This window comes from Phoca vitulina, unplaced genomic scaffold, assembly GCF_004348235.1.
Source record: "Phoca vitulina isolate PV1807 unplaced genomic scaffold, GSC_HSeal_1.0 scaffold65, whole genome shotgun sequence".
NCBI classification, from domain to species: Eukaryota; Metazoa; Chordata; class Mammalia; order Carnivora; family Phocidae; genus Phoca; species Phoca vitulina.
Window position 1 is genome coordinate 4,645,339 of NW_022589768.1, and position 13,564 is coordinate 4,658,902.

Below are 13,564 nucleotides of genomic sequence, written 5' to 3' on the forward strand. Positions count from 1 at the left end.
TGAGTTCCATTTTTCAAAGCCTTTGCAGGCTATTCAGATCTATCCGGTGTGTATGCCACCCAGGGACCAGCCTGGGACCTGGATGATGGTCTTTTAGTTCCATTTTCAAAGTTTTTGATACACTGTGCAGAACCAGATCCATGAATGCATAAATAGCTTGGGAACAAGGAATTTATAAACAGCTTATGAAGTCACTTTCTCAAATGTTCCTTCTCCAAGATCTCCCCTGTACTTTGTGGGTCCACAGGGTCCCTTTTTTCACTCCTCTGGACAGAGAGCTGGGGCTCCATTTACTCATCATATACTTTCACACATGAACTTGTGTCCTAGGCCAAGAAAGAGACCCAAAAGGAAAAAAAAAAAAAAAAAAAAAAGCAACAGGGATTCATCCTACCCTCTTGGGGACCACAGCTTCTCTGAATGGAGGGAAAGATGCCCCTCCCTCAAAGTTTGACACATGTGGTCCCTTCTGCCATTACTGTCACTACCAGGAGATTCCTTTCCTATTCCTCAAGCCCGATGTAGAGTAGAGGGCATCTCCTAAAGTAAAGCTGATGCTTACTTCTGAGTTTCTGATTGTATTAAGACCAGGCCAGAGAATACTAGATTTAAAAAACAAACAAACAGGTAAACACTGCTAGTTCTAGGGTACTTTGAAATCTGGTCTTCTTCCCAATCTGCCTACTATTGCTTACCAAAGTCACCAAATAGCTGCACCATGCATTTTGCCCAAGTTTTTAGCTGCATTCAATGGGAGATATAGGATGAGTGTGTTTGCCCCATCTCATCCAGAACTGGAAATGTTATAACCTTAACAACTAGCTTCATACTGGTTATTGTATTTTTCACTTCTGGATTTCCAGTTGGTTGATTTTTTAAGTCTATCCCACTTTTTACAGCTTCTAGTTCTCTGAAATTTTCAATCTTGTCTTTTTACCTTCTTTGAATATAGGAAATAGAGTTTTAGTTTTATAGTTCATGTCTGATAATTCCAAAAGTTGGAACCCCCTGTGGACACATTTATATTGTCTGCTGTTTTTGCTACTTCTTTTTCATGTTTTCTTCTCTTGGAGTGCTGCTTATCTTCACTTGGATACCAAATATTATATTTGAAACACTTTTTAAAAATAATTTGAGACTTAAAGTGATGCTAACATCCTCCAGATGATTTTTACTTCTTCCAGGTGCTCGGGGCACCAGGTATCTTGAATCACCTTAACCTAACTTCAGGGACTGAGATATTTCTTGTCACCTGGGCAACTCAGAGACAACACAGAGATTACCCCTGTGTGGGTAATTTACTTCTGGCTCACTACTTCTTCAGGGTCCCAACCCAAAGACCAGGGGGTTTACCAGGGCTACTACTCTTGAGACCTTAGACTCCAATCTTTGTCCCCCTAGTCCCATGAGCCTGTCTTAAACACTGCTGAGCTCTCATTCTCCTCTTCTTGAGTAGCAAATAGCCACAGGATAAAAGCTATGCCAAACACTGGATTCACCATTCTGGCTTTCCATCTCCTTCCATCTCCTTGGCTGATAACTCTTCACTTTGTCCTTACTAGTTGTCCTTGACAGGGAGTTGGTCTAAACTATCTAACCTAGCATTACTGGGAGCTGATATTCAATAAATGTTAGTTCTCCCCGCTTTATGTCTCACCCCAAGCCTGGATGATGTTACAGTTAAGGCTAAAAAAAACCAAAGCAGAATACAAGACATAGAAGAGAAGAAAAAGTACTGAGAAGCTTTAAATGCTTCTGGGCATCAAGACTAGGACAGGCAGGTTTGCATTCCTCAGTAGCCCACCACCCTACCTTTGCTTCAAGCTCTGTGTCCTTCCCAGAATGTCTTCCTTCCTCTCTCCCACCTATCTAAGCTCTTTCAACCTGGGATATTATGGGCATTCTTCTATACTAAAAAAATAACAACAATTTCTATTTGATGTTTTTCTACTATGGTATTTCCAATAATGAGTCCTATACATGTTGCCAGCCAGTCTGGCCACTTCCCAGATGCCTTCCCTAGAAACTGCAGACCACCCCACTCTCCTTCCCTGGAAAGCTTCTGCAATAACCATTCACCACACCCTCTTTGTACTTAGGATTTGGTATAAAGTCTAATCCCCTAGATTCATTAAATAATTCCTTAAGGATCATGTCTCTCCTCAAGCCCCCCTTCCTTCAACAGCTCTCTGAAAATACTTGTATTCACGTATTCTCTGAAAACCAAAGATCTCTTATTATGGGAGTGGGGTTTCCAAACCTTGGGATGATTATCCTCAAGACTCACAGGGTTTCCTGGAAAGCCCTCTCAGGTCCCCTCCCTCTTGGGGAACTCTGTACTATTGCTCAATAAACTTTGCTTTGCTGCCCATCAAAAAAGAAAAAACTAAAAAAGGGGGGCGGCACCTGGGTGGCTCAGTCGGTTAAGCGTCTGCTTTCAGCTCAGGTCGTGATCCCAGGGTCCTAGGATTGAGCCCCATGTAGGGCTCCCTGCTCAGTGGGGAGGCTGCTTCTCCCTCTGCCTCTGCCACTCCCCCTGCTTGTGCTCTCTCTCTCAAATAAATAAAATCTTAAAAGAAAAAAAAAGACTTCCAGGGTTTCCCAAGAAGAGATACTCTGAGGTCTCAAGGCATTCAGCAGAGATCTGCCATATGTACGCTGTCCCCTCCAAGAATGTGGGCAGATGGGGCACTCCACCATGTCCCCACATTCCTGTACCTCAGCTCCAGAGATCTAAGCCAGTCTCAGAGAAGATCTCGGCTAGGGCACTAAAAAGCAGTCTTTGAGGGCACTGAAGGCCAGTTCCAATTCACTAAGTACCTTCAGGGAATATTGCTTCTGCCCAGGGAAAGAGTTGTCTGCACAGCATTGCTGGGCTCAAGGCAGGGGCTGAGGGGGTGGTGGTGTCTGGATGTTCTTCACAACCCAAGAGGCCTCAATCCCAACATCTGCTCCTCATCCATATCCAATATGGAAGCCTAATTTGAATTGCTGGAGATATCCCCTAAATCCGGGAAAATAAATCGAGACAGAGGAGGGGAGCGGTGGCATCACATCCCAGAGGCAGAGATCCTTCCAGTACCTGACCCTAACAAGACACATGCTGGCCCATATGAAGAAAACAACGTAACTTAAAAAGAGATATGAAAGAAGGCTTGAATAATGGAAATGAATACCATGCTGTCAGATGAGAAAGCTAAAGATATGGGTTTTTCCAAATTAATTCCTATACTTACTATAATCCCAATCAGGACACCAATGATACAGAGACAGAAAGCACATTAGTGGTTGCCTGGGTCTAGGGGGTGGGAACAAGGATGAACTGCAAAAAAGGAACAGGGATCTTTTTAGGGTGATGGAAATGTTTGAAAACTAGATTTCGGTAGCATCTTCATAACTCTAAACTGCGTACATTAAATTGCACATTTGAAATAAGTGAATGTTATGGTATATATATTATACCTCAATCAAGTTGTTTTAAAATATATATCTAGCAAGTTTTACTAAAAGATCATTCCAAATACAAAGCGGACTTGAGTTTTCCATGAAAAGATTTAACAGGCTTTTGATCTTGTTAAAAATAGCTTACCACTTTTTTTTAAATGTGATTTTTTTTTTAAGTGGTAAATATACAGGTACAAGGTTAAAAACAACAACAACAACAAAACTGAACAAACAAACAAAAAAACACAGTGACATCTGGAAATTTAAAGAATTTCAAACGATGATTCTAAAGTTTCCCTAGAGGAATAAACAAGAAAGAATAGCTAAGAAAATTTTTAAAAGAAGTCTAAGAGCGTTGCTCTGCTGGAAATTAAAGCCACAATCATTAAAACAAGACCATTCTGTTGTAAGGATCAATAAACAAATTAATGGATTATGATAGGTATATATAGGAACTAAAATAGGCTTTAGTATGTATAAAAATTAGTATATAAAGAAAGAACCACAAACTAACATCTAAGAGTTAAATATTCCACAAATGATATTGGGGGAAATTACCTATTTAATTAACCAAAAATTGAGCGGGGAAACTAATTCTATACTATCTACTCAAATCAATTTCAGGTTAATTTAAAAGTCAAATGGAGACATTCAAACAACAGAAATTACTTTTAAAATGTAGATTAATACTTAACTAACCTTAGAATAGGGAAGGAATGCATAAACTATGGACGGAATGGTTAAACTGTATGTGGCCCCTTATACAACCATTAAAGTTTTCCAGATAATTTTTAGGAACCATGAGAAAATGCTCATGAAATAATGAGAAGAGCAAAAAGCAGGATATAAGATTGAATCAGAAGAAGAGCACACACTAAATTTTAAAAATAAGAAAACTGCATATACAGAAAGATTGGTAGATACCTCACGATGCTTCTCGATGGCAGAATTACAGGTAAGCTGTTACTTTCCCCATTGCATTTTTAGGGGTTTCCCCCTCATATTTTTCACCAGGAGCATGGGTTTCTTTCATAATCAGAAAAATAAAGATATTTTTTAAAGACATGGTTAAATGAGAATACGAAAAAACAATCAAATTCAGCCATTAAAAAGCAGCAGCTTCAACGTACGTATACATAGATGTTAAATGCGTTTTTCACGTGGGTGATCTATGTCACAATTTTCTAAGTAGAGAAAAGCAAAAGCCACACAGCGTCTTGCAGGGACAGTGAAGAGGCAAGGAGCGCCCTGGCAGGAGCGTGTCCCCACCACTGTGGGCAGGGAGGTCGCCTTTGTCAGACTTGGCTGCCGGCCTGGCCGCTTCCCGAATGAGCTCCCTGTGGGCTGCGTCAGGCACACAGAGCGGCCCCATCTAGGCCACTAGGAACTCATCACACCAGCTGCCAACAGCCCCAGAGACCAAGCGTGAGGGCTGAGTCACCAACAGACTCGAGAGTCTGGTTTGAGGTTCGCCCCACTCCCAAACCCTCTGAACTACTGTTCCCACAGACTAACTCAGCACCACCCTTGAGACTGGTCTCTCCCTCCTTCCCCGCCTGTCATCTGTGAAGCGCCCCTTCCCATTGCCCCCCGCCCCACGAGGTCCAGAGGCAGGCAGCTTGTCCCTTCTGCCGTCTGCCCCCCCTCGTGAAATACTTTTCCTTTCTGCCACTTGTAGGAAATACTGCCTTTTTTCTGCCCACCGTAAAACCATCTCCAGAAAACTCCATCTGCCCTCGGGGCACCTGGGTGGCTCAGTCGGTTGAGCGTCCGACTCTAGATTTAGGCTCAGGTCATGATCTCAGGGTCCTGGGATCCGGCCCCGCTTTGTTGAGCCTTGCATCGTGGGGCTCCCTGCTCGGCGGGGAGTCTGCTTCTCCCTCTCCCTCTGCCCCTCCCCCTGCTCATGTGTGCACACTCTCTCTCTCTCTCTTGCTCAAATAAATTTAAAAAAATAGAAATAAAAATAAAATACTCCCTGCCCTCTGCCCCCTGAGACATGCAGTGCTGACCAAAGGGGACAAAGTGTTTCCCTCTGTCACTCCTCTCAATGCCGTTCCTCCGTCCCCGCTCCCCAAACTCCTCAATGCTGTCGCCCACCTCTTCTTTGAAACGTGGATATCCCCATCCCTACCTCCGCACAAAGCATCACCTTCCCTCCATTGGCCACGTGGCCCCCGGGAAATGATGACCCTCCTGTTCCCAAGGAAAAGAATTGGCCTCTATCCCCCACTGGAGTCATTATTAGTGTATTATTCCTCCTGCCATTTCGTTAGTTCTTAACATGCACCAGGCCCTCCACTGAGCAGGCAGATTCTCCCAACAGCCAACAAATTAGGTAGCATTTTTATTCTGATTTTACAGCTTGCCCCAATCATCAGATGCTAAGCATAGTCAGATTTGCCCATAGGTACACCTGACTCCAAAATCTTAGATAAAAACCCAGATTAAACCAGAATTTCCTGGACAGTCGATATTGTTAAAAATCTTCTGAGAAGCATCCAGGTCGAGACCCACCACACACAACAGCTGACCCCAGCTCCTCAGTCTCCCCATGAGACACTGTTGCCTCAGTATACCCCCAAGAAAACCCTCCCCTGGCTCTTTCCTCCCCAAAGAACATCGTCTCCCTCCACCTCCCTCCTTCCGCCTTGGCCGTGAGCTCCCAGGCTGTCAGAGGGTAGGGTCACAGGCAGTCTGTTGCCCTCATGCCCGGCGTCTGGAGATTGGCTGGGGCTAAGGCCAGGCCTGTGGTCCCCTGCTCCTGGCTGGCACTCCATCACCACCTCACCCCCTTCTATAAATAGCCCACCGCTCACTGGCTGCCGAGCTCTTGGAGCAAGAGTTTCCATGAGGTCAGCTTCCCAGAGCAGCCTCCAGGCACCCAACACCCACGCTTACCTCTCCCGAAGTCCTGTGGCCTGCTCGCCCCTGCAGGGGGCTGTCCCGGGCGCCGTGTCTCCGCCGGGCAGGGGGTGTGGGCACTTGGGCAGAGGCCTGAGGCGGGGCCTTCCCTGAGCTCTGGGCCCCTGGTTCTGGAGCTTGGCTCGGGGAAGAATCGGGCTTGCTGTCGGCGGTGGGCTCCCCTTTGGGCTTCGGAGGGGCAAATCTCTTCCTGTTGAAAGGCCTAGTTGGCTGGGGGGCTGAGGACGTGGGCTGGTCAGGGGCAACAGGCCCCCTTTCACCTCCAGCCTCACTGGGTACCTTCCCCAAGGGCATCTCTCCAGGTGCCCTGCCACTTGGGGTCTGGGGCCCCTCCTCCCCGTTCGGCCTGCCCGCCCGGGTGCTTTCCAGGGAGAAGTACACTTGCTGGTCGGGGCCTGGGACGGGGCCTGGGACGGGGCCTGGCGCCGGGGCACTCTGGGCCTGCTCTCGAGTGCCCGCAGCTCGAGCTGACTTCCTGAGGCTATCCGCTCCAGGGGCCCCAGGCCCCCATGCAGCCCTGCCTCTGGGCCGGGTCTGGACCTGCTCCATGTCCGTGGGCCCCTGTGTCCCAGGCTTGTCGGAACTAGGGGCATGGCTTTCGGAAGACTGTTGGCTTCGAGCTGCCTTCTCCAACTCTGGCTTCCGTAGACCTTGCTTAGGTTCCTCGTCTTTCTTTTTCTTCTTGGCCCCAGACTCTTTTTTGGGGGCTCGCTGAGGCCCCAGCTCCATGGCCTCACAGATGTACGTCAACAGGCCGTGCTCCCCATCCTCCCCATTCTCAGGGGCAGCCTCCCCGTTGGTGGTCACCTCTCCGGGAGCAAAACTGTTGATGAGGCCCAAAGCTGGGTGCTGACCAGGCTCAGCCTCTTCCTTCTGCCAAGCCGCTGGGGTCCCGTCCTCAGCCTCCCTGGTGGGGGCCGAGGGCACTGACGCCTCGTCCCCGCTCAGCCGCCGTTTCCGCTGGAAGCGGTCGGGGCTGAGCTTGCGCAGAGTGTCGGCGTCCCCCACCACCTCCTTCCTGGGCTTCCAGCTCTGCTCAATCTCTCGCATCTTTGCGGCAGCCTTGCACTTCAGTTTGGTGAACCAGCGCTGGTGGATCTTGTACTCAGTCATAGTGCCAACCTCCAAGACCCCCGAGCAGGACACGATGCCCTTGGTGTTCCGGGCAGAGGCCTGGTAGATGGCCGCATCTTCCTCTTGACACCTAAATGTAGGAGCACAAGACGCTGAGTCTCCCCTCCTGCCAGGTGAGAGGCTCTATACCCCACAACCAGCATCTCCTGGAACCGAGCGTGCTGCCCCACCCCCTACGAGTCCCCCCCAGCCTGAGTGCCACACCCCACCTCCGATACCACTGCATCCAACACTCCCCGTTACAGTTGGGGAAACCGAGGCTGGCCACAGGGAGGGAGCTGGCCCAGGTCACGCTGTTCCAGGAGGGATTAGACGTGAGGCCCAGGAGAGCTCCCTTCAGAAGCAGGTGACCCATACAGCCCCTTGTGAAGTAAGGATGACACAGGAGCTTTTTTCAGTAGCTGACCTCACGGAAAATGCTTCCATGGGTCGGGACCTCCTCTGGTTACGCTTCACTCTCTGGCTGTCAGAAATCCTCCCACCCTGGCCTTAGGAGATCCCAGACCCTGGCAGGCAGGCAGCTCACCAGCAGGTTCAACTCAGCAGCAGAAACCTGCCCTCCACCCTAGGATCCCTCCTGGACACGAGTGTCCAGCTGAGCCCATCTCTGCTGGGGTCACAGCATGCCCAGGAGCGCAGAGAGAGCAGGACGGGCCGCTTTCCCTCACCTGTAGAGATGTAGTGTGTGACGGTTGCCCTGGTGAGTGATCTCATACTTCGGCAAACCACAGTAGCGGTCCAGCTCTATGTCGTCCTTGTACCAGGTCACCTCTGGCTCTGGATATCCTAAGAAGGAAGTGGGGGACTGGGTTGCAGGAAGACCAGTTCCAAAATAGGAGAAGGAGAGAATAGGATGCCACAGCTTCCCCAGACCACCTTCCCCCCTCGCTGGAAGAAAAGGGCTATCATTTGGCTCTGTTTATTTTTAGAAGCTAGCCCATGTCAAGGCAGAAAACTGTTCCGTTTCAGCAGCTGGGAGGCATATATGGAGGAGAAACTTCCTAGCGGGGAAGCAAGAAGTTTCCAGAAAGCCTTGGCTGGTAGTAACAAGCCTCCTTCTTTTGCTGTCCTGATCTACATTCTCAACTGCGGTAATAGCTCTATCCTCAGAGGTCTCCCCCCAGTACCCCAACACCAAGAGCCTTCTTTTATCCCAGGTTGCTGAGATGCTGGCATTATTTGCTGACACAGCTAAAACATCCATCCATCCATTATCCATCCATCCATCTATCCATCTATCCATCCATCCATCCATCCATCCATCCATCATCCCTCCATCTACAATTCCCTACCCAATCATTCACTGCTGTGGGACTTCCAGCCCTGCCCACAAGGAGAGCTTCCAACTGTTAGAGTCACGTGTCCCTGCCTCTGTCCTCACCTGGCTGATGGGTCTGGTAATGGACACCCAATCAGCTAATCGAGTCCAGTTATTTGACCTAGGTTTCAGGAATCAGAACCTAGAGACAATCTACCCTTGGGCCTGGCGCTATGATTTCAAAGGGGTGCAGCCCTGTTCTCCATGTGGACCAGCCTGCAGTGAGATGCAAAAATGAAGTTGATATTCAGGACAGAATAGGAGATAGGAGACAGATAGACAGTCCCAACATCCTTCCAAAGACTGGCTCTATTCCTTGCCTGGGCACCGAGGAACTCCTACTTATCAGTCCCACCAGCCTTACCAGTGAACCCTGCTTCATTCCTTAAGCCGACTCCAAATGACTGACACTGTTGATCCAAATTCAAAGACCCCTAGCTCACATTCCCTCCAACATACATATTAAGTGTGTGCTGAGCGCCGCGAGGGGGTTACACAGCTGTAGAAGCCTGGCCGGCAGGGTCTCTGGTCTCAGGGAACCCACCGTACAGTAGAAAAGGTAAGTCAGGGGACACCTGCCCCACCCTCCCTGCTGTCTCTGGATCTGCGGCCCACACGTCTCTCCAAAGCTGTCCTCACTGGACCCCATCTCTTCTTGCCTCATCAAGGATGTCTTTCCAACAATTTTTCCTGCTCTTGCCCCCATCAGCAAACTGTTCCCCTCTGTGATATCTTCCCCCTTGGCACACAAGCCTGATGTATGAGTTTTACAAGAAAGTTCTCTGCAGCTGCTGTCTGCGCTCTCTTCCTTCCCTCCCCTCCCATCAGGCTTTTGTGCACACACAACACCGGAACTGTGCCCGTGGAGGTCACTCATGACTCGCACGTCGCCAAATCTACTGGCAATTCTTACGCCTCATCTACTCAATCTGTCGGCGTTGACCCCGCTTCCTGAGACCTTCTCCTCACTCCTTCAAGTGCTCTTCCTGCATCGCGGGCCACTTTTTCTAATTTCCTTCATCTGTCCCCCTCACCACCGGGGCCTGTGAGTATGAGGCACCCCAGGGCTCAGGCCCCAGAACCGCTCGCCACTTTCTATCCATATAACCCGAGGCCCTAATGCTGCCCTCTGGCCGTTAAAGATCTATATGCTCACGACTCCCACATTTGTACGTCCAGCCCAGACCTCCCCCCTGGACTCCTGGTTCCTAATTCTGACTGTGTGTCTTGACACCTCCACTTGGAGATCTAATAGGTCTCGGACTTACCATGCCCCAGGCCCAGCTCCTCATGCCCCTCTCCAGGACAGTTCCCACATAGCTCGGGTCCATGGCAATTTTATCCTCCTAAGTTGGTTCGGGCCCCAAATCTGGAGGTATTCCTTTATTCCTTTCCTTTTCTCATGTCCACTCCATCAGACAATCCTGTGGGCCCTCCCTTCAGAATATATCCAGAACCTGATCTCTTCTTCCCACTCCCCACCACCAACCAGTCCCCACCATCATCTCATGCCTCAATTTCTATAATAACCTCCCCGGTGACCTCACTACTCCCAATCTGGCTTCTATTCAGCCCACTGTCCACATAGCAGCCAGAGTGAGCCTTTTCAAGTCAAGTCAGGTCGTGGCACTCCTCCGCTCCAAACACCCAGGAGCCCCCATTTCATGCAGGCCCTCCTGATCTGGGCCCCGCACCCCTTTGCCTCATCTCCCAACACTCTTGGCCTTGCTCGCTGCCCCCCCAGCCACAGGGTCCGACTGGCTCACCTCTAACACACCGTGTGAGCAACCCACCTCGACTCCCTCACTTTCTGTCCTCACGTTACCTCGTCAGGGGGGCCTTCTCTCCCGCCCCGTATTAAACGGAACCCTCCCTCCCCGTGCCTCTCTTCCTCTCACTGTGTTTGGTGTATAGAACGCTTTGCCATCTGACATGTGATACACAGAGGAGTTTGTTAGACGACGTGCATCCTCTCCAACCCCCAGTGGGACATCAGTTTGTGACTTATCTGTGTTATTCACTGCTGTGTCCCTAGTTCCTAGAATAGTCCCTGGTCTGGAACCAACGCTCAGGAAATATTTATAGACGAATACACTAAGTGCTCAGGGTGCCAAGAAAGGAGCAAGCACTTGTGGCTAGGATATCAGCAAGGGCTTTATGGAGGGAGCGGCATTTGAACTGGCCGTGAAGGGTGGGTGGAACTTCAGAAACCGTAAAGTTTGGTGCCTGCACCTCCCCTTCAGGGCACGAGTCAGGCCGCTGCAGTGCACTAAGTCCCCGTCTGTCTCTTCTCCTAGACCCGCGCCCCATGTGCGCAGGGGTTCTGTGATCTCTACTGCTCTGTCCTCAGCACCTGAGACGGTGCCCGGCGCATAGCAGTCACTTAGTAAAACGCTGATGGATGAGTGAGTAAAGGAGTGAGTAAGCGAGTGAACAAACAAGCAGGAGACAGGTGGGGACGGCACGCCTGACATAGGAACCGTAACAGTAGCGTGTGGGGGTGGAGAGCGAAGGGCACGCCGGGGGACCACGTCCAGAAGCAGGGAGCAAGGGAGGCGAGGCTGAAGCTGAGTCGGCCAGGAACAAACTCTGGGCAGCCCTCACTGTAAAGCGAGCCCCATGTTTCCACTGTGAGCTAAAGCCCCTGGTTACATCACCACGTGTGGCCAAGGCCAGCACAGGTGTCCTCACCATCCTGTGCGATGATCTCATCCCTCCCAGGGCCCAGCTCAGAGCCTCCCGGCCCCCTGATCTGCCTAGTAGGGCCTCAGTCTCTAGGGCATCTGAGTCCAGTCAAGCTTGGGCAGGGAAGGAGATATTGAATGGATCCCAGCACCCCAAGCCTGAGGTCTCAGCCCCCATGCCTTCCTCTGGTGCTTCTGCACAATGTGGCGGTCAGCCTGACAGCTTAGGGCTCCATGGCAACAGGGGGTTTTTGAAACACTTTTATTTGGACAGAAAACATCTCCTTGTGCCCTGGATAATATGAAGTGTGTCTAAAACACACAAAAGCAGGAAAGGTCCTTCCCTCCCAGCTGCACACACATGCCTGCCCGCGTGTGTGTGCCCACAAGCAGGCAGGCACACACGCTCAGCTCTGGCCAGGAGAGCCCACGTGGTCCTGCAGCCTGTGGCTTTCCCTCTTTCCCCCCAAGACCTCTGCTTCACAGCCAGCAGGCCTGAGTCTGGAACCCAGCTCGGAGACTTGCAGCCTTGTCCCAACCATCCCCAGTTTGAGAAGCTTGGGTGGAAGAGATCAATAGGGATGAGTATCAATATAGAGTTTTCAAAGAGCTTTCAAACACAGTTTCATCTGGCCCTCCTCACAATCCTGTGAAAACAATTCTTCACACTTACTGAGGACTCATTATGTGCCAGGTACTGAGCTGAACATTTTTCTTGTATTATGTAATCATCACAAAAATCCTACAGGAATGTACTGTTATTAACCCCCAATTTAAAGAAGAGGAATTCGGGGCACCTGGGTGGCTCAGTCAGTTAAGCATCTGCCTTCAGCTCAGGTCATGATCCCAGGGTCCTGGGATCGAGCCCCATGTTGGGCTCCCTGCTCAGGGGGGAGTCTGCTTCTCCCTCTCCCTCTGCCCCTCCCCCTGCTTGTGCTCTCTCTCTCTCTTTCTGTCAAATAAATAAATAAAATCTTAAAAATAAAAAAATAAGGGCGCCTGGGTGGCTCAGTTGGTTGAGCGACTGCCTTCGGCTCAGGTCATGATCCTGGAGTCCCGGGATCGAGTCCCACATCGGGCTCTCTGCTCAGCAGGGAGTCTGCTTTCGCTCTGACCCTCCCCCCTCTCATGTGCTCTCTCTCTCTCATTCCCTCTCTCAAAAAAATAAATAAAACCTTTAAAATAAATAAATAAATAAATAAATAAATAAATAAATAAAATAAAAAAATAAAACAACAAAGAAGAGGAATTCAAGGCCCATGAAATTAAGACTTCTGTCCCAAATCATCCAGCTGATGACATGCAGAAGAACCAAATTCAAATCCCTCTCTTCTATAAAACAGGCAGGTCAGGGGTTTTAATCTGTGTTTCACACAAAAGGAAGACAAGACTCTGGGAAGTGAAGTGACTTAGCCAGAGTCACAAAGCATCTGGCTTCCTTTTCCCTTTACCGATGCTCTTTCTGGTGAGGATTCTGGGACCAATAAGTAAATTTCTGTTCCCAGCATTCATTATAGTAGACTTGTTTCTCTGAGAAAGGTGTTTTTCAGGAACTTGGTTCTGTCTCAAGGCTCTGTCACTGCCCAGCGGCTTGCGGTGGCTTCCTCCCCTGCCCCAACATCTATGCACATACACACACACCCCCCAACACAGAATCCACAAAGAGTTGAGGAGAGTGGGGGAATGGGGCCGCCATACTGGACAAAGATGGGCAACCTCAACGAGGACAGTAGCATTCTGGCCAAAGGAGCCCCTGGGGGACACAGCAGCCAGATGGCTGAGTCAAGGCCTGCTGTCCCCCCCTTCACCCCCTCCGAGAGGGGAGAGCCTCAGGATTGTATATTCCTTCTCCAAGACCCCAAGGACTTCTCTCAGAGCTCAGCCAGCCGGAGAACCGGCACAGACTCCTCTCCCTCACGTGGTCTAGGTTCTGCCCCACCAGAAAGCATCACGTGTTCCTGGCAGGGCCCTGATGGGGCTGACTCATCACAGTCTAGTTTAAGGAACGCTACCAGCAGAGTGGGAGGAAGACAGACAAATGTGGTCATTTTATCTCCAC

General features: G+C 49.9%; 1 protein-coding gene across 1 annotated transcript in view; it reads right to left on the reverse strand.

The window, feature by feature from the left end:
- ALPK3 (alpha kinase 3) overlaps positions 1-13,564 on the reverse strand; it is a 53,728-nt gene that overhangs the window by 25,906 nt on the left and 14,258 nt on the right. Inside the window, exons 4-5 of the mRNA XM_032392016.1 lie at positions 8,172-8,289; positions 6,346-7,573 (exon numbers count right to left, since the gene is read on the reverse strand). Of these exons, the coding sequence (XP_032247907.1) occupies positions 6,346-7,573; positions 8,172-8,289 (1,346 nt within the window). The remainder of the gene's footprint in view (positions 1-6,345; positions 7,574-8,171; positions 8,290-13,564) is intronic.